An 18,724-nucleotide genomic window follows, 5' to 3' on the forward strand; every position below is an offset into this window, starting at 1 on the left:
AGCTGGACCGGGCCTCCACAGACTCCACCCCGCCCCTCGAGCCCCCCCGCCCTGCTTGGAGAGAAGCGGCAGGCACTTGCCCTTCCAAGGTAGAGGGAGCCCCTTCTCCAGCTCCAGCCGCCCCCAGAGGATCTCAGCACTTGCCTCCTCCAAGACAGCAGCCTGGGAGCCACAGGGAGGAGAAATAACAAGAACTGGATGCAGTTGGGTTTCTGGTTTTTTAAGTGACTTCGATATATTAACACAGAGCTGTTCTACCATAACAAACAGAAGCACGTTACAGGACGGATGCTGGGGACGGACGCTGGGGATGAGAGGAAACACTGCTATGTACACGCCTGAGGCGCCGGCCTGCGCCGCCTGACCCAGTCTGCGGCGGGCGCGATCCCCGGCCCTCGGCCCTCGCCCCTCAGCTCCTGGGCTAGCAACCATTATTGTGTATGTGTGGGTCTTTTTTTGTACAAAGTCTGCACACAGAGCGCCCCAGGCCCGGAGACGGATGACCTGGACCAAATACAATACAGGGAACAAAAAGAAATATAGCGATTCAAGTACTGGCTTCTCTGAAGAAAGCAGAAAAAAATCACATTTGTGTGTGTCATTTATTTCGGTTGCACGCTGGGGGAAGAGAATGCGGCTTCTCTCCCTGCCTCCTCCTCGCTGGGTAGAACTAACTCTAAAACACCAATTTCTCAATACTGAACCCTCCCAAATCGCAAGAGTTTTCCTTTTTCCCGTTCCTTTTTTTCTTTTTAAGCGGATTAGCTTTTCTCTATCTTGCTCTTTCCTTTTCTTTTTCATGCTCTCTCCCGCTTGGGTTGGGGTACTTTTGTGGGGTTTTTGTTTTTCCCTTGGCTGTGCCGAGGCAGCAGGCCGGGACAGGGTTTAGGATTGCTCCTTGTCGGTTTTCTCTTTATTCATCTTTTTCATCTTCATCCTCCGGTTCTGAAACCAGATTTTGACCTGCCGCTCGGTGAGGTTGAGAACCCGGGCCACCTCGTACCGACGGTCCCTGGTTAAATACATATTGAAGAGAAACTCCTTTTCCAGTTCCAGCGTCTGGTACTTGGTGTAGGGGCAGCGCTTCTTCCTCGTGGAGCGGGCGTGGATCCAGTTGGCCACGGGGTTGCCTGGAGGGCCAAACACAGGCAGGGGTCAGTGGAGCCCCCTTGCAGCCCAGGATCCCTGCCACCCTACCCCCAGGCTTAGCCAGTCTCCCCAAACCCAATAATTGAACCTGAATTCGGACACATTTTGGTTTAGGGATTTTCTCCTTTCCTCCTTTTGCGTTCTACCCCCTCCCTATCTCCCCCCTTTTCGGTTTCCAGCACCTAAAACTGTAGGAAATCCGAAGCTATCAAAGCCCCTATGGTCTGGTCCTCAGCTTCAGGAGTAGTAATTCGAGAATATCCTCATAAAAAGTCCAAATTCCCAACCGTTTCATAGGCCCATAAACGCTTCTCTCTCTTGTTTTTTATTTTTATAGTGAGGTCTCTCTCCTCCCCACCTCCCTCCTCCTCTGCCCCCTCCCATCTTCCCAGCCCACGACCAAGTCCTGAAATTTCAGCAGTTCTGCTTCCTGACTCTGAGAGTCCCCAAGCCCCTCACCACCCTCTCCAGCGCTTGTTTCTGCTCAGAGCTCTGCCCTGCTGAGGCGAATTCTCAGGGTGATGCTGGGATGAGCAAAGCCTTGCTCCCCTTCCCAGAGAGCTGCTGGCCTTGGGGACAGACCCCCTACATCTTAGCTTCCCTGTTTGGCTTCCAGTGCCCCTCTTCTATTAGCCCCAGGACAGGCTCTGCAGGAGCCAAGCCTCCAATTTCAGGTTTATGGGAGTAGCTGAGGGCAGGGAGGGAAGCCTTCAGAGGGGTATAATTAGGCCCTGGCCCCTTATGGGGCTAGAGGGAAGATTTCCTGCAGCCTCCTCTTGGGACTCCTCCAGACACTTCCTCACACCCAGGGGGCTGCACCCCTCTCCTGTTCTTTCCCCTGTTCTAGCCCTGCAGTTCCCACATGCCCCCCACCTACCCTAGCCCTTCTTTTGCAATACTCAGAAGGCTCCTGTCTCCCTGATTGGAGTGTATGTGTGTCTATGTGTATGTGCAGAATTCTCTAATCTGGGGAGATGCTTCCCCACTCCTCATCCCTGACCCCCATTCTCAATCCTCCCTTCTGCAGATCCTCAGAAGAGGGTTCTCAAGTTTAAGGAGACTTGGACCCCGCTTCTCTCTCCCAACTCTGGAAGTCTTCATCTTTTCAAGTTCCCAGACTGTGAAATCCCACAGACCCCCTCACCCCAGTGCTCCTGGGGCAGGAAAAGTCCATGGACCTTCTATTTTATGAGTCTCTAATGGGGTGAGGACTCCATGCTGGCTGGGAGGTTGGGGTGATTTTTCTCCCTGGGGTATATCTTCTCTGTCCCCAATGACCTCTCCACCTTTCCCCCGTCCCACCTCAAACTAGAAAATGAACCTCGCCCCCGCCCCACTCCCTGGCCCTGTCTGCGTTTCTTCGAAAGTGGTCACTGAGCCAAAAAGCTTGTGGTGCGGTGGGGTGGGGTGGGGGGCGGGGGTCTCTCATCAAAGCCAGTTCCTGGGAGAGAAGCCCCCCCTCGGCCCTCTCCCAACCTGGCTCCCTGGGCCCCCTTCTCAGACCTTCCTGTCCCTGAAAGCTCCTCACGGTAATTCGCTTTTATTGAGTCCTCGTCCCCTCGCCCTCACCCCTCTCCCGCGCTCCCCGAGCCGCTCGGAGGGGCTGTAATCCAGCTCCCCACCCCCCGCCCGTCCTCCCTTCCCCTCCCGCGCCGGTTGTAAAGGAAAATTGCCCCAACTTACTGGGGTCCAGGTCGGCCTTCTCCTCTTTGTGCTTGTTGCCGGCGAGGGCGTCCGCCTCGGGCGAGGGCAGTGTCTGCGGGGCGCGGTCGCGCAGCTCCCCGGGCGAGCCGTACATGTAGTCCGGGTAGCTGCGGCCGTCGCCCGGGCCGCAGTCGGCGCGGCGCCCGGGGTAGGCGTCCGGCTTGAGGGCGTAGTGACGGCCCCCGGCCGGGAAGCTGGGGAAGGAGACGGCGCCGGACAGAGGCTCGAGCCAAGTCCGCATGTAGCGCGTGTCGGCGCCGAGGTGGGGCTGGGGGCCGTACGGGTGGTATACCACGGACGACTGCGAGGGCACGGGCGCCCACGACGTGCTGAACACTGCCGGCTTGGGCGCGAAGCTACAGGACGGAAAATCGCTACAGTCCGGCACCAAGCCGCTGGGTCTGGCGGCAGCGGGGTGAGCCCCAGTGGCCGGAAACCTGGACGCTAGGAGGTCTTCATTGTCGTGAGAGATGAGCGAGTCCACGTAATAGTTACTGATGGGCCCCGTCGCCGACATCGTAACAGGGTTTTACATACATAAGATTATTGTATGAACTGTATATGTACTTTTTATCTGCTCACAGAACAATCAAGGCAGGTAATTATTTTTCCAGCCTTTTCCCCGCAGCTCATTGGCTCCTCGGCCCCCACGTGATCGTATTTACCCAAAAATACGGCGCGGATCAATGCGCAGGGGCTTTTTTTTTCCCTTGCTTTTTTTTTTTTTTTTTTCTCTCCCCCCTTCTCCCACCCCCTTCTCTCTGCTGATCCCCGCGACCTGCGTTTTCCTGGGGTCTGGAACTCTGGACGCAAGGCGCCGGCCACCCCCTCAAGAAGGCTTGCATCGCATCAGAGAACCCCCTTGCCCATGTCCACCCACAAATAGACGGCCTCCCCGCCCCCACATGAGGATTTTTTCATGGGGTGAAAATGCCAGTCCCCGAAGCCACGGTGCCCGGACCCCCAGGGTGGAGCAGACGCGCGAGCCCTTCAGGGGCGGGGAGGCCGGCCGAGGTAGGTGGAGGAACTATTTCTTGACGTAATCCGTCTCTGTCGGCCCCGACGCTCCCGCAGTCTCTGCGCTAGCCGAGATCAGCGATTGTCAGTTCGTAACGTGGCTTTTAAAAATGAGTTTTTAAATAGTGTGTATGTATGTATTTCTTCCGCGAGCAGCAGCAGCGAGGGAGGGAGGGTGGGAGTGGACTGGGGAAGCTGGGGTGGAGGGAGGGAAGGAGGGAAAGGGGAGCGTCCTTCTGCCACTGGCCAACTCAGCCCCCCAAATCTGGGGTAGGGGAAGCTTGGGGAAAGTGGTCCGCAGTAGGAGAGGTGGGGCTTAGGGACCCCATGCACCTTTATCATCAGCCTCAGAAGTCCTCTCTTTGCCTTGGCACAGATATGCAAGAACCTTTATTTTAAATTTATTGTCTATATTTATCTTTCTTTGCCAGCTTGAAGAACTGGAGGAGAGACTTACACAAGTTAAGTGGGGCGTCGCCATCCAGTCTTCCTGCTTACCCTCTTTCGCCCCCAACTCCATCGCTGAGACACACTCCCCCCCCCCAAAAAAAAAAGAAGTCAACTCTCAGGCTCTGTCTGCAGAGAGCCAGGGTGAGCACGGGCAAGGCGAAAGAGCGACCTCGGTCGTGGGCAAGTAGCTTGTTTTTACGTCCTTCAATAAAAATTTTATGAGGATCATTTGATTGTTCATAAATGTGTCTTTCATTAAATAAAATTGTAGGCTGTTTTTGGAACGGAGAAAAAGCCAATGGAAGGCTAGTAAAAAGTATTTTCTTTGGGGTCGGATGTAGGAATTCCGGAGGGGACAGTATGATTAAAAGGGGAAGATCAAGCAACTTGGAGTCCTACCCCCAATAAGTTGGTTGCTACCCTCCTCCTTGAATTTGGGGTTCATTGCCCAGCCTCCCGCTTTTCGTCAGGTTGTCCATGGGTGGCTGAGAAAAAGGAGACTTTAGGCATGCAGGAAATTCTCAGTGTGTGTGCAGGAGAGGGGGCAGGGAGGTTGGCTGGGGGAGAGGGACAGGTGAGAAGGAGAATTGATCCCCAGAGACACAGTGCACCCTAGGCAGGGCAGAGTGAGTTTGAAGGAGGGGTGCAATTTCAGGGTCAGAGGGGACAAGATCCAGTCTGTGCTCAGGGAAATAGGCTGGAGCTGAGGCAGAGACACAGGCTCTGAGGCGACCAGGAAGGAGCAGGCTTCCCAGACCCCAGGCGCCTGCCCTTCTTTCCCTCTCCTGTCCTCAGGAGGGGCCCAAACACCAGGGGTGGGGGCGGGGGCTGGTATTCTCCTGCATCTTTGTCGACTTGTCTGTCTCCCCTGGAGTGGATGGGTTGGAGATAGGTGTCCGAGAGTGTGTGTGGGGGGGGGGAGGTAGAAGTTGGGGAGATTGGTAGAGCTGAAGCTCACAGCATCAAACCCAGCTCACCAGCACCCCCACCCCCAGTCCCTGCGCCTCCCGCTCTAGGTTCTTTCCTTTTCGGTCTATCCGGGCTGTGATTTTTGACGCATGGGGAGGATGAGGGAAGTGCCTGGCTGGGGAGAGGGGACTCAGGGCCGCAGCCTTGCAGCCCTCAGCTTGACTGTCTTCTCCTCCCCAGGGCTTGACAGGATTGGGAAATCCGAATTGTAGTAAGATTCAGAATCTCTCTTTGGCCTTGATGGAGAAGGGTTAGCTGTCAATCAAAAAATCTCCCCCACTAGTTCAAGGAAAAGACTGGAGGTTCCTGTCCCCCTGCGGAGACTTTTTCCAAATCTCCAGCACGGACAGCACCTCCCCCAGCCCCCAGCGGCTGGGGAACCTGCCCGGCTCTTGGGCGGCTGCTGGAAGCAATAAGCAGGGACATTTAGGCTTCAGCGGGGCCCGGGGCCAGACTGCGTCCAGGAGGACGTCAGGGGCCGGAGACTGGGAGAGACTGAGCTGGAGACAGCCTAAGACAGACCAACCGGAACACGGCGCCAGGCCCGCAGAGAGGAAGGAGGAAGGAAACAAGGAAACGGGGGGTTAGGAAAGAAAGAAAAAGAGAGAGGCGAATTAAAGGAAAGAAGAAAGGCAAGAGGAAAAGACAGTGAGCGGGGAAGGGAAGGCATTCAGAGAGCGAGGCTGGGGAAAGGCGGCGATACGCAGGCAAGACGGAGGTAGGACAGGGCAGGGCAAGAGCTGGCGGAGCAGCCATGGCATTGTGCAGTCCGCTAGCCGGGCCTTTGCCGCCGGACCGGCTCCGGGAGCGGCGGCTACTTCTGTCTGGACACAAAGGAGGAAGAGGCCTCCTCTCCTGCCCCTCGCCACGACCTGTTCGGATAGGCACACTAGGCCTCCCGGTTGTAGAACCCCATTTCTGTGCAGGCAGCCTTTTACGCGGCTGAGGGCTGAGCCGCATTCTAGTCAAGGAGCTGAAGAAGGTTGCACCCCCCTCCCCCGCTGCTCTTCAGCGTCTTCGCCAGGCGGCAGGGCCCCTCTACCCTGAGCCTCAGCTTTCTTATAGGAAAGACGCCCCTAATCATCCTCTCCTGTGGGGCTACGATATTTGGAGGAGCTCTTCAAATAGACATCCTTTTCGTAAACAGACATCCTTTTCTCTTCTACCCCGTTTGGCCACTGCCTTCTTTTCAAACTCTTGAGCTGCCTGCGCACCCCGCTTGCCCATCCGGTGGAGGCGGCAACAGCAGGGCAGCCTGATCCCTGGCCTGCGCTCCCTGCTGCCGTCAAATCCTCCGTGAAACCGAGGGGAGATTGTCGCCTTCCTTTCAGAGCGTGAACTCGGACCCTCCCCACTCAGGCGCAGGCACAGCTGTGGATCAGGAAGCAAGCCTCGCCCACACCCTCCTCCCGCAAATGCCCCATTTCGCCTATGCCTTGTCAAGAAAGGCAGCCTTGGGGAGGGGGGCTGGAAGAGCCTGGGAGTCCCCTGCCCACCAGGCCTAGGTTCTGAAGCTTCCACAACTGCATGTAGGTTGCAGTCCTCATTCTCCTCATTTGCGGGGGGAGGCGGCAGGTCAGGGATCTGAAACAGGCCTCTAAGCTCCCCCAAATCCAGGCTTGTGGGTGTGGGGCACAAAGGATGTGGGGGGCACCCAGAAGGAGGGGCTCATCTTCCTGGATTCAGTCACTCCCTCTGAATTTCCTGCCAGATTCCACAGCCCCCTCTGACCCTCACCACCCTCTTTAATTTTCCTCAGCACCGCTGGGGCAAACCCAGGGACTGGGGGCCGCCGGGAGTCCCTGTTGGCTAGGGGGAAAACCCCAGCTTTAGCTGGGAGCTCTGCCTTCACTCTGGTCTTAAGAGCTCTCCTCTCGCTTCAAAAGATTCCTCACTGGGCACAGTAGAGTCCCCTAAGGGGGTGGGGCACCCTTACTCCGTCACTTCAAACCTGAGCAGCTGCAACCACAACCAAGCCAGAGCCAGCACCGCGGGAAGGACGGACAGACCGTAAGACAGACAGGCTAGGGTCGTCCCTCCTCCTGCCCTGCGCCTCCCTTTAAGTGATTTAAATTCCCTCCGGTTCAATCCGCACTGTCAAGTTCGGATTAAATTTAAAACAGGCTTTTCCCGGGGCCCCCAGCGGGCCATCCCCAGCCGCTGCAGGCAGGGAGCCCTCTCTCCAGCTCGTCAGCACCAGCCCTGCGCGGAGGAGGCCGTGCTCCATTTGCTTTCATTTTCCTTCTCCCCCTGAAATGGGCTTATTTCACCTCCTCTCCGCTGCCCTCTTCCCCTCCCCCTCCCGGGTTCCCCTCTACTTTCCCCTCTTCTCTCTCCTGATACCTCTTTGTTGGCAAAAAACACATCCACACACAACTCCTCCCAGCTCAGGCCTGCGCTGGAAGAAGAAACTGTGTTCTCCTGGCCTGCGGCGTGGAGACCCGCGTCCTGCCCCACCCCAGGTGGGTATCTGGGATCCCTTCACACCAGGAGTCAGGCTCTCCAGCCCAGCAGGAGTGAAACCCCCAGGGACTGTGAACGTGGCCCTCTCAACGCCACGGCCTGCATGGCTCGCCTTCCAGCCGGCGCCCCCGCCCTGCTGCCCGGCTGCAAACGGGGCTATTTCCGGCTCCCCTAACCGGTTCTAGCTTCCCAGCTCAGGGAGTGACTGGAGAAGGAGTAGCCTCAGGGCTATGGGTGCTCTCTGCTCAGTGCCTCCACGGCCCTGAGCGGTGTTACCTGATCTTTTGTATAATGTGTGTGTCCCAAGGAAATTTGCAGTGACTTTGGGGCCTAGACTGAGAAAGCGGAGGTGGCGAAAGGAGAGACAATACCCGGCCGAAGTACAATTAAGGGGCCAGAGCCGCTCGCCTTTCTCCCGCCTCCCTGCCTAACTGGGAGCTGTCTGGTCTCACACCTCAGGGCGTCTCGAGAACCTGGAGCCAGAAACACTGCCTATGGAGGAGGGAGCCAGAGGATCCCGCACCCAGAAAGCCGAAGGAAAGCTCCCTTTCAACTTAGGGGCGCAGAAACAGCACCGCTGAGTCGCAGAGAATCCAATGAATGACAGTGCACATCCCGGCGAGTTTTCTCCATTTTTCTCAGCGTTTTGAATGAGAGCCCGGGGTTTAGGATCTCTCAGACAGACAGACAAACAGACTGACGTATCTACCGAGACAGACAGACTCACAACATGAGTGCGAGCCTAAAATACAGGTTCAACATTCCCCGAGGCCCGTCGGCCAGGCCAGGAGGGAGCCGATCTCCCTACCTTCACTCCCTCCAGGGCCTCTGGCTGAGACCAGAAGACTTGTTCCTCCGGCTTGGTCCAATCCCGCCTCGGGAAGCTCCTCGGTTACCTGCTCCTGGGTTCCCCACGGCCACAGATGCTGGGCTGCCGCCTCCCACCAGGGGAGGGAAGCCTCGGCCACCGCAGCCGCCGCCGCCCGCCCTCCTTCCCTCCCTCCCTCTTTCTCGCCCTCCCTCCCTCTCTCCCTCCCTCGCGCGCTGCGGCTCTCGGGGCCCTCCCGCGGGCAACCTGCTCTGGACCAAATCCAGGTATCTCCGAAAGAGATAAAAAAGAAAGGACCTCTTATGTGGAAAAGAAAAAAAAGAAAGATCCTTAACTGCATTTATTTTTCACGCTGTAACCATTGATCGACCTCAATTCCAAAGTCCTGGCCACGGCCTCAGCAGCAGAGGTGTGCGGGGCCTGCGGCCTCGCCCACGCTGACCTCCGGGCCCAGCGCACTGCGCGCTCCACACTCTCGGCAGCCGCCCCCCTCCCCCGCCCGCAGCCAAAACACCAAACAAACCTCAAGGTCCTTCCAACAGACTCAACATCCGTTTGCCCGCCTTGCCGCGGGCCTCCGCCCGGGAGGCCGCTCCGCTTCGTCTGCAGCCAAAGTCCACATACAATCCACCTTGTCCGACCTCTCTGTGCCCTGCCGGGATGCCCTTCCTAGCCAAGCCGCCCGTCGGACCACACGTAGGCTGAGGCCCTGTCCGGGACTTCAAACCTTCTGGCCTGCACAGGACCCACACAAAGCCCCGTGTCCTGGCGTTCCCACCCGTAGCTCCCGGTCCCAGGCAGCCGCCTCCCTTCACCTGTTCCCGAGAAGTGCTGCGTCTCCGAACCGAAGCAAGCCCATGGGCCGGGGCAGAGGATGCTGGGGAGCTGAGGTCCCAGGGAGGCCACAGCGGATTGGTCTGGGCAGAGCAGGAGTCCCCACAGCCGGCGAGGTATCTCAGAGAACAAGATTCTCCTTGGCGAGCTCTTGCCTTTTCCTCCTTCTCCCGCAAGTCTCAAACACTCACACGCCGAGAGTTCAGCTCTATAAATCCTGCTCCTCTTTCCCATATCATAATTAAAAAAAACCAGTAGGGGAGGTTTTAACTTTTATTGCGATTTCTGGAGTTGGGCTGCGGAGCATATATTAAGTTTACGCTTATGCGCTGTCGGCGGGGAGGGTCCTTTAAGAAATAAAAATCCATCTTAATATCCTCAGACGAGAGATATAATTTTTTCCCTCCTCTTCACGCTGTTCCTTCGGAAGACTCCCTCCCAGAGAAGCGAATAAATAATCACCATCGCCTTAGCCATGATCCACAGCCCCAGGGCCCCGGAGTGGACTCTGGCCACCAGACTGGCCCTCACCTTGGCCATATGAGACCTTGCCCTATTACCTGGAATTTGGGGAGAGGACACCCCAACCCCTGGCTCTGTTGCCATCCCCCCATGGTCCACTGGCTCTAAAGCGGAAGTGGGGGCAGAGGGACCCAAAATGCAGAAGTCGTTCATTGGTGAATTTCGGCCCATCAGGGACACTGTCTCCAAGCCAGGCACTCCTGAGCACTCCGCCCCTGCCTGGGACTCCCTTCATCCCAACTGGCTCCGAGCCTCCAGCAGTCTGGAGACACAGTGGCTGCTAGGAGCTCACCTGGTTTGGGAGCTCCCTTGCCTGCCTGGAACCAGCTGACCTGGCTCTCTGGAAGCCTCCCTGTTTTCCTAGAAGCCATGGAAAGGGAAGCAGAGATTTTTTCCCCCCAGAAAGGGATGGGAGACAGACTGACAAATTCAACAGGGAGAAAAAAGGTTTGATTCCTATTTTTTTCCTCCATTCTCCTTAGGTTAAGAGATTCCTTTGTATGAGAGAGAGAAATAAGTAACATGTGTGTAAATACACACACGGGGTTTGAGAGAGCCTGGAGGAGACAGAGATATAAGAACAGAGACCTATACTAGTACAAGGTCACATCTATCTCCCAGCAGACGACTGCAAGAATATAGAACTCAGTGTATATATTTTGTTACAGGGACATGATTTTGTTACCCTGTTTGAAAGTTTATACTGTTTTAATAATCGTAATTCCAAACTAAGAGAATCAAGAACCTGTCCTCCTTCTTTTGGCTTTCTCTTTACCAGTCTTTCTGAGATCAGGGGTGTATCTCTCCATTCTCCCTGACCACTCCCCCTCCCCATTTTTTGGCAGGCAGAGAAACCTCTTTTGAGGCCCTTCTCCCTAGTAACCGGGGCCAGAATTGAGAAACCAGAGGTGAAAAGGAGGGGAGGAAGCTTTGCAAAGTTTTCACATTGCTCAGATCACCCCCACCCCACTATCCTCCCCTCCTCCCCCTGGCATCAACCAACCTTTCCAATAACTTGATAATGGTGGGCGCCAGCCGCCTCCGTTCACTCAGACATTTCCACACAGTGCAAAGGCAGGCGGCCGCCTGGCAGTCACAGACCCACAGACACACAGACCAAGGCCTACAGGACCACAGACAGCTAGACAGAGACCAGAGCCAGGTTCTTGCCCTGATGTTTCCCAGTAGGGAGTGTGTGTTTGGGGGGGGGGTGCGGTTCTACTTGGACTTGATGGCTTTCCTCTAACCTCCTGGCACCCTAAATATACTATTGCACCTGGAGATGGAGTTATAGAAGGGGAATAGGAGATGGTTGGGTTGGCGCTTAGAGCTCCCCAACTCTTGGGACCCCAGGCACACTGCTTTTTTAAGGGGAAGCTCCAGCCCCAGCGGACTGGAGGCAGATTCTTTCTTGGAGATGGCAGGTGAGAAAAACTAACCCTTCCAGAGACTCCTTTTTCTTTCTGTGCCCCTGTCTATCCTAATGATCCTGCCCCACCCTGCTGTCCAACAGAGCTGGCCCGTCAGGCCACCTCTTACTCAAACTCCTGAATTTCCGAGGGATTGGCTGCACCTTCTTTGTCTGTCTCCGTCAGCTGGGCCCAGGAGACAATAGCTGCAGGAAAAACCCCTCTCCCTCAGTCACAGGGATTGGGACAGGCTGAGGAGGGGACGGTGTAAAGCGGGGTTCCTCAGACTTGTCCTGCAGCTCCACTCATAGCTGGCCCTCCTTAGTGTGCACCCGCTCTGCCCTAAGTGGGAGGGGGCTGTCGGGCAGCCCCACTGGGGAGAAAGGGTGCAGGACGGGTGGGTTGGGGCCCTCGACGAAAACCGACTGATGTAACTCAGGCAGTTTCTTGTTGCCGAGTTCAAAACTCAATCCCAACAACATGAAACTACCTAAGCCACAGATCAGCTGAGCAAGCAGGGCGGGAGATTCAGCTTTGCATCTATCCGGAGGAGAAGGGAAGGGGGTTGGGGAAGGAAGAAATTCAGCCCCGTCCCCCTTTCCGCCCCCACTACCTCCCTAAGGACTAGAGAGTAGACTTTGGATGGCTGGGTGGGTAGGGGGATCTGACTGCCTTATCAGCTTCTGTTCTAAGAAAACTGCTCGGGGAAAATCTGGTGAAGTGGGACCGCTGGCTGCCAAATCCCCACCCCATCCTCAGAACCACAGTGGAGATAGTCCCCTGCCTCTGCCCTGGCCCTGGGGGAAGCTGGAGTGTCCTTCCACTCTGGAGCTGGATGTTATCCATCTGTCTCTCCTGCCCTATCCTCCCAGGCTCCCTCTCCCAGCTCGGCTCCTGCTTCTGGCGTCTATGTGTGGCTGAACCAAGCCGCCTGTGCTCCAGAGCCACTTCCAATCAGGCCACTTGCCTGGCAAAGCCCTGCAGCCAAGGAGCATGGGGATGGAAAGCCTATGCAAGGCTCACACCCAAACCAGCAAAAAGCAGGAAAACCTAAGCTTCAAATCCCAGTGCTCTCACATGCACCCCCAGCCCCTTCCTCCCCAGCAGACAACCAGACAGAGCGACACCTAGACCCCTACGTCGACCTTGAGGGGACCCTAAGCGCCTGAGAGGAGAAAGAAGCCAAAAATCACCAATTCACCCTTTTAACTGCCGCCAAACCCCACGGCTACGGGCCGGGGAGGGTAGGAGAGGGAGCCCACGGCCACTGCCCTCTGTTTCGAGTGGCTGCCAGGTGAGCCTGGGCTCTCAGCAAGCCTGATGCCCGAGAAACGCCTTCCTCTCTGCTCTGTCCACTGTGCGCTGGGCACCTGGGGATGCCGCTAGTCCCCACTCTGCCACCAAGAGAAGAAAAAGAAACCGCTTCTCTTACCTTGTCGCTGCCTCCTCCTGCCTCTGCCGGCGCTTCTGCTGCTGCTGTCGAGGAGGGGGGCTGAGCTCCTTGTCCCCCTCCGGCGGTTAAGTATATTCCTCTCCTTGGATGGGTGGGGGGCTCTTGGGGTGCCTCCCAGCAGCAGTGGGGTGCGCCTGGCCCAGCACCCCAGGCAATCAGATCCGTCTGCTCCTCAAGATAGCAGTTTGCTCTCTGCCTCTTTCCCTCCTCCAGTCACCTTTAAATGCATCTTTTACTGCAGCACCACATTATATTTGCAGATCATAAAATCCACCTCTCGCGCGCACCAAGACCGTCCTGACATTACTGTTTTATGACCTTGACTTATTGTGGTCACCTGGATAATATTTAAATCAACGTTATGGTCTCTCACTTACATTAAACCCGCCAAGAGACGTTCTAGCAAGGCTTTAGGAGATGAGTCAAACACACAACACACACATTCACACACTCAGCCTCTTTGGGGGTGGGGGTGTCGCTAAAAAACACTAAAAACGAAAAACCACCCATTTGAGGATTACGATTCTGAAAATTTATTAGGATTTTCTTCTCCATTAAGGAAGCTACATGCAAAAGGTACAACATACAGAATATCTTTAAATAACACAACGGCCAGACAGGGAAGGGGTTATATTTGGGGTGGAGGGTGCATTCTGTCTTTGCTTCGTTATGTTCTTTTTTTTTTTTTTTTAATTTTTTTGTTCGTCTGGATGGAATTTCTGAGATGTCAGTGGATGGGGGATGCAGGGGTGCTGGAAGGGGTGGTAGAAAAGCAGAAAGCAGTACAAATACAAGACTTCAAGCAGCTTCTCAGAGCGACTAGGAGCTAAAGACAGCGAGAGGGGTTCGGTGGAGGCGCGGGGTGCTACGACAAACACACAAACACTAGCTGAACTTTCTGAAATGTCTATTATTCTAAGGAGGAAGTGCAGCAAGGAAGGAGCGATTCTGACTGTGCTCTGTGAGATTACAGACCCTCTCTGGTTGATTCTTTCCCCTCTTTTTCCCCCTACAATCGGGTGGATTCGACCTTAACTTTGCACGGAGAACAGGATGCTGTGTGCAAGTGCATGGGTGAGTGAGGGCTTGACACACACACCAGCCACACTCCCACCCCATCTATGCAGGCAGGCAGCACACCCCTCACCCTGGCACCCCATTTCTCATGCTTTAGGTGGAAGCATCTTCACAGCACAAACCATAGGTCCCTTGGAAGGAGAGTCTGAGGTCTTTGCCTTTTTACAGGCGTCTTGCATTTATACTCAGGGAGGGAAAAAAAAAATATACCACCAGGCACAAAGGGAGGAGGGGCGGGGAAAGGCAGGAGTGGGGAGAGGGGAGGGGAAGGGGAGACCGAGAGCTCAGGTGAAATTAAAATTTGAGGTCAGTTCCCGGATCCGATTTTCTCGGTTCATTTTCTTGAGTTTCATTCTGCGATTTTGAAACCAGATTTTGACTTGTCTGTCTGTAAGGTTAATGGTCTTGCTAATCTCCAGGCGGCGCTCTCGCGTCAAATACATATTGAATAGAAATTCTTTCTCCAATTCCAGCGTCTGGTGTTTAGTATAGGGGCACCTCTTCTTCCTTCCGCTCTTTGCTGTCAGCCAATTTCCTGTGGTGTTTTCTGCCTTTATCTCCTCTGTTAAAAATAACATTATTTACATAAGTATCTCTGAAAGATGCAAACCATCTCAGTGCGCTGCAGCCTTTGCCAGCCTGCAGTGGGGGCGGTGGAGGGAGCACAGGGGAGCTGCTCTTCCTCCACAGTCCTGGCTGGTGGGATCCTCTCTGGCTCAAGGCTCTTAGGGTGTCTTTGGAGGCTAGACTTACAGGGAAGAAAGGGAGGAGGTTCTTGCCTCTAAAGCATTTATTAAATTTAAATTACCCAAGTCCACCTTGACCTAAGAAGATTTGAGTACTCTCGCTTTCCCCTAGCTCTCTGACCCTCGTGGGTGCTCTAAACCTCACGAGGCCCTTCCTCCTGTCTGCTCCACTCAGGCTCTGGAAAAATCCAACCAGAAGGAAAGACCCTACTACAGAGTCCACTTGCTGTCCAGAGTAATTCCTAGAGAGCTTAGACCTCTTTAAATTTGGTGGAGGGATTTCACCCCAGTCTCTGCAGTCCCCATCCCTTGATCCCATCTGATTTCCCCATTGCCAGCTCTTCCTCTCCTGGCCTTTTCTGCAGGTATGTGTAGCTGGGATAGGGGAACTTGTGTAGGCAGCAGAGGTCAGGGGCAACAGCTCTGGGCATGCTGAGGGTCCTCAGACAACTGCCCTCACCATGGGAGCTAAGGTCAAGGGGGACAGATAACCTGAGGAAATGCAGTCTCCTGGAAATCTCCTGCCCAGTCTGTGTGTATATGGATGTGTAAACCTGTATGCAGATGTGGATACCTGTAGAAATACACACACACACACCTGCACACAGATACACACAGAAAGATATATACACACGTGTCTATTTCTATAAGGAGATATTAAAGTCTAGTGTGCATTTCTTATTATCTTATTGACAGCTTCTCTTGCTGGCCCATGTTCTGGCTGAAATGAACCAGTCCACTCAAATAACAGAGGGACCTTGGCCATCTTTTCTAGGGAAAAACTCATAGTCCAGAGACCTGAGAGGGGCACCCAGGACAGGGCACTGTTGATTGCTGTGTATTCTGATCTCCTCCCTATGCCCAAAGAAGCTGCCTGGTACCTGGATCTTATCTTGATTGGGGGTGGGGTGTGGGCTCCAGCCAAACCAGGAAACACCAGAAAAATGCAAACTTGAAGCTGCAGTCTAAGAAATCCGAATTTTCTTAATTCTTCTCTGTATGTCTACACCTGCAACTTCCTTCCAAATCGTTTAAGGGCTCTCCACATCTAACTGTGTCCTGTTTATCTTCTTATTGGGGTTGCTGGGGCTTGGGGGGAAAGGAGAAATTACAAACAGGGAAATTTGGCTGAAAGCCCTCTTGCCTCTGGGCTGGTGAAGACACCAAAGTGAGGAGCAAGAAGGGCACAGGCAAAATACCAGCAGAGGGAGATTTAGCTGGGGGGGAGGGGGAGAGGCTTAGGTTGTAATGGGGAGGGCAGGACAGAAAGGGGACCCTACTGGAATGGGGGCAGTGAGGGTTAGGAGGTGGGTTTGTTAACCTTGACTTTGCTTTTGGTGGGGCTAAAACACAGCTTTTCCTGCCCAAAACCTGCACCCCAACCAAGGTCAGGGTCTGGGAAGCAGATGTAAAATTTAATGTTCACAGTGCACACATGCCCCCTCACCCTCATGCACATACCAGTGTTCATCTTCTGGCCAGGGTCTCTATGGGCTGATTTGGCAAGGCCACCTTTGCAGAGTAGACCCAAGAGGGTGAGGTTCTACCCTTGCCCGCCAAAAGAGTGAGTGCATGCATGCATGTGTGTGTGTGTGTGTGAGTGTGTGTGAGCAGGCATGTGTGAGTGTGCACAGAGCATGTGCGAGGGGTGTGTGTGTGACACAGGTTGCTGCCAGGCATGAGTGTGTGCCGCATCCATATACAAAGCACCACAAGATCCAGGCCACCTCCAGCCTGCTCTGCTCTCAATATTTCATGTGCCTCTAACACCTAAATGAGCTACTCTTATATACATGGCAGCCAGTAGCCAGTGTCTTGAGGAGCAGGTTTATCCCTCCCCGTTGGGCCTTTTCCGTTGCTTTTTGCTTCAACTTTTCAGGTAAAGTCGTTTCCCTCAGCCTCCTTCCCCTGCTTCTGTTCCCTTCACATTCTTTCTTCAGGTGTCAGAGAAAGGTTCTGGAGGCCCCCAGTTCCTGCAGCAGAAATGAATCTTGAACCCTGAGCTTGAACTCTGGCTAGGCTTTCTCTCTTCAACCAAAATCACAATGAAATCCAACCAAAGCCACACTCCCTTTCAGGATAAAACCCCTTGCCACACACACAGAATTTCCCAACCGCTCATTTGTAAGCTGTTTTTTGGAAACCAAAGGGAAAAAAAAAAATTTTTTTTTAAATTTAACTAGAGAAAAGGAAAAGAAAAAAAGATTTTAAAGGGGAGATAAACAAAACAAAACAACTTACAACATTCCAAATTCCCTGTTCCAACGCCATCCACAAGCGGGGCGTCTGGGGGCAGGAGGGACGTGGCGGGGCAGCCCTTCACCCCCACCTCTTCCGGCCCCAGCCCCGCTGCCAGAGGCCAGGGCCAAACCCAAAACCGCAGGAGCCCAAACCGCACGCACAAATCAGACCCACAAACAACAAATCGCGTTTCGCAGGAAACAATTGTCAACTGGGAAAACGCAGTAAAGCGAAACTCTCCTTCTTCCAAGCCTTCCCTAGCCCCTGGCCCAAGATCGCCATTTTAAGCTTTTTGGAAGCCTCTGATCTGAGCCGGGGAAATCAGCACCCCCCCCCCCCAGGACACCAGCCTAGAGTAGGCAAACCACCGCCAGCACGCGCGCCCGGGAGCAGTCACCAGCCCAGGGCAGCACACCGCACCAGCAAGGCTGCCCCGCGGTGCGCACCACCGCGCCTCAGCGCCCACGGCCCAGCACCTTCACTCCACGTCGCCGCTTACCGGGTGCTTAGCAGACAAGAGTCGCAATCCCAGGTCTCATTTCTGAGACTTTTCCGGGCCTCCTGGACCTAACCTTTCCCCCCACCCTTCTCCTGGCCCAGCCAGGAAGACCAAGTACCCTAGCGTCCCAGCCGGGCCCGCGGCGCAGGCGGCCTTACCTTTCGCTTCGTTATCTGAGGTGTCTGGGCTGGAGCCGGCGATCTTGGCCCGCTCCTTCTCGCTCTCCAAGGGGCTGCCTTTGGGGCCCGCCAGGCTCTGTTCGGTCTTGATCTCACTGGGGCTAGGGGTCTGACTGTCGGACTTAGGGGTCCCAGGGAAACTCACTTTGCCCCCGAGCTGGGGCGACTCCAGATGTTCGGCGCGTGGATTGAGATTGGCCCGCTGCTCGAAAGGGGCTTCGAAGTCGTTGGCCCCAGCACAGTGCGGCGGCTTGTCCAGCGCCGAGTAGCCCGGGCTGGCGCGGTAGTAGCTGGGCACGGGCACTTCATGCTCCCCGAGGCAGGACTCCGGCAGGGGGTGGGAGTAAAGAGCTGCCTCGGGGCCACTTTTCGCCCGCTTCTCTGCGCTGTACATGCAGCAGACATTCTCCTCCTTGACACTAGGTGGGTAGGAGCAGGAGGACAGTGGCCTGCCAACAGGTTGTTCCAGGCGGTAGACGGCTTTGGGGTCGCCCCAGGAGTCCAGCTGCGAGAGGTAGGACGGGTAGGTGTTGAGGGCAAGGTTGGGGCTGCCGCCCTGGTCCCTCTTGGAGAGCGAGGGCGCGAGCCCGCAGCCCCTCATCACCCCGCAGTTGAAGTCACTCCCAGATTGCATATACATGCCTGCGCTCCGGCTATAGCGCTCTCCTCCGCCCGGAGCAGCCAAGGGCTCCGCGTACGAGTTCGGAGTTACATTGCGAGGGCATGTCATTTTCAGAGAGGGGTTTTTAAGGAGCAATACTACAGCGGAGGAGCTGACATCTTTTTTTTTTCCCCATCCGGGAGGGGGGGTTGGAGGGGCGGGAGGGAAAAGAAGGGGGGGGTGAATATCAGCTCCATAATTATCCGTGCATTCGGTCCTCACCATGTGACCGCTAGACCAATGGGATTTGAAAATGGCCTTGATGATTCAGACGGCCGTGACGTCAGCGGGGTCAAGTTGTCGGCCTGCGGAGCTCGCAGCGTGGAGTAACAGCGCCACCTAGCAGCCGCCTCGGGGTAGGGGCGCAGGAGCCCTTCCCTGCGAACAAAGAAAGCGCCCCCAGGGCGGCAAGGGCGGGAGGGGGTGGAGGGGGACCGAGAGAGGGTTCTGGCGAGTGTGGGGTTTGTTTACCCGGGAACCAGCCTGTAACTCCTGGGGAGAGGGGGCCGGAGAGGGGGCAAA

The 18,724-nt window shown here is 55.4% G+C and overlaps 2 protein-coding genes across 3 annotated transcripts; both read right to left on the reverse strand.

Annotated features, from left to right (window-relative positions):
* Nucleotides 1-209: 209 nt before the first annotated feature.
* Nucleotides 210-5,049, reverse strand: HOXC9 (homeobox C9). 2 transcript variants are annotated; one of them, XM_004373947.1, is made up of 3 exons: nt 5,039-5,049; nt 2,833-3,408; nt 210-1,130 (listed from the first exon to the last, which is right to left on the reverse strand). In XM_004373947.1, the coding sequence occupies exons 2-3, from the start codon at nt 3,368-3,370 to the stop codon at nt 886-888; spliced, it is 783 nt and encodes a 260-aa protein (XP_004374004.1). In that variant the 5' UTR covers nt 3,371-3,408; nt 5,039-5,049; the 3' UTR covers nt 210-885. The 2 variants fall into 2 exon arrangements, with proteins under 2 accessions (XP_004374004.1, XP_004374003.1); XM_004373946.2 differs by lacking the exon at nt 5,039-5,049 and having other exon boundaries at nt 2,833-3,440.
* An 8,259-nt stretch (nt 5,050-13,308) lies between these two features.
* HOXC10 (homeobox C10) lies at nt 13,309-18,373 on the reverse strand. Its single transcript, XM_004373955.1, has 2 exons — nt 17,521-18,373; nt 13,309-14,438 (listed from the first exon to the last, which is right to left on the reverse strand). Exons 1-2 carry the CDS (start codon nt 18,269-18,271, stop codon nt 14,161-14,163), a joined length of 1,029 nt encoding a protein of 342 aa, XP_004374012.1. The 5' UTR covers nt 18,272-18,373; the 3' UTR covers nt 13,309-14,160.
* Between the last annotated feature and the right edge of the window lie 351 nt (nt 18,374-18,724).

The sequence above is a fragment of the Trichechus manatus genome, unplaced genomic scaffold (assembly GCF_000243295.1).
Source record: "Trichechus manatus latirostris isolate Lorelei unplaced genomic scaffold, TriManLat1.0 scaffold00027, whole genome shotgun sequence".
NCBI classification, from domain to species: domain Eukaryota; kingdom Metazoa; phylum Chordata; class Mammalia; order Sirenia; family Trichechidae; genus Trichechus; species Trichechus manatus.

What these genes read in the sequence shown, in the direction of transcription:
- HOXC9 (XM_004373947.1), bottom strand. Translation starts at nt 3,370, where the DNA reads ATGTCGGCGACGGGGCCCATCAGTAACTATTACGTGGACTCGCTCATC. An exon ending in GAAGGCCGACCTGGACCCCA is followed by an intron (nt 1,131 to 2,832) that starts GTAAGTTGGGGC and finishes TTGGCCCTCCAG; the next exon opens with GCAACCCCGTGGCCAACTGG.
- HOXC10 (XM_004373955.1), bottom strand. Translation starts at nt 18,271, where the DNA reads ATGACATGCCCTCGCAATGTAACTCCGAACTCGTACGCGGAGCCCTTG. An exon ending in CTCAGATAACGAAGCGAAAG is followed by an intron (nt 14,439 to 17,520) that starts GTAAGGCCGCCT and finishes TATTTTTAACAG; the next exon opens with AGGAGATAAAGGCAGAAAAC.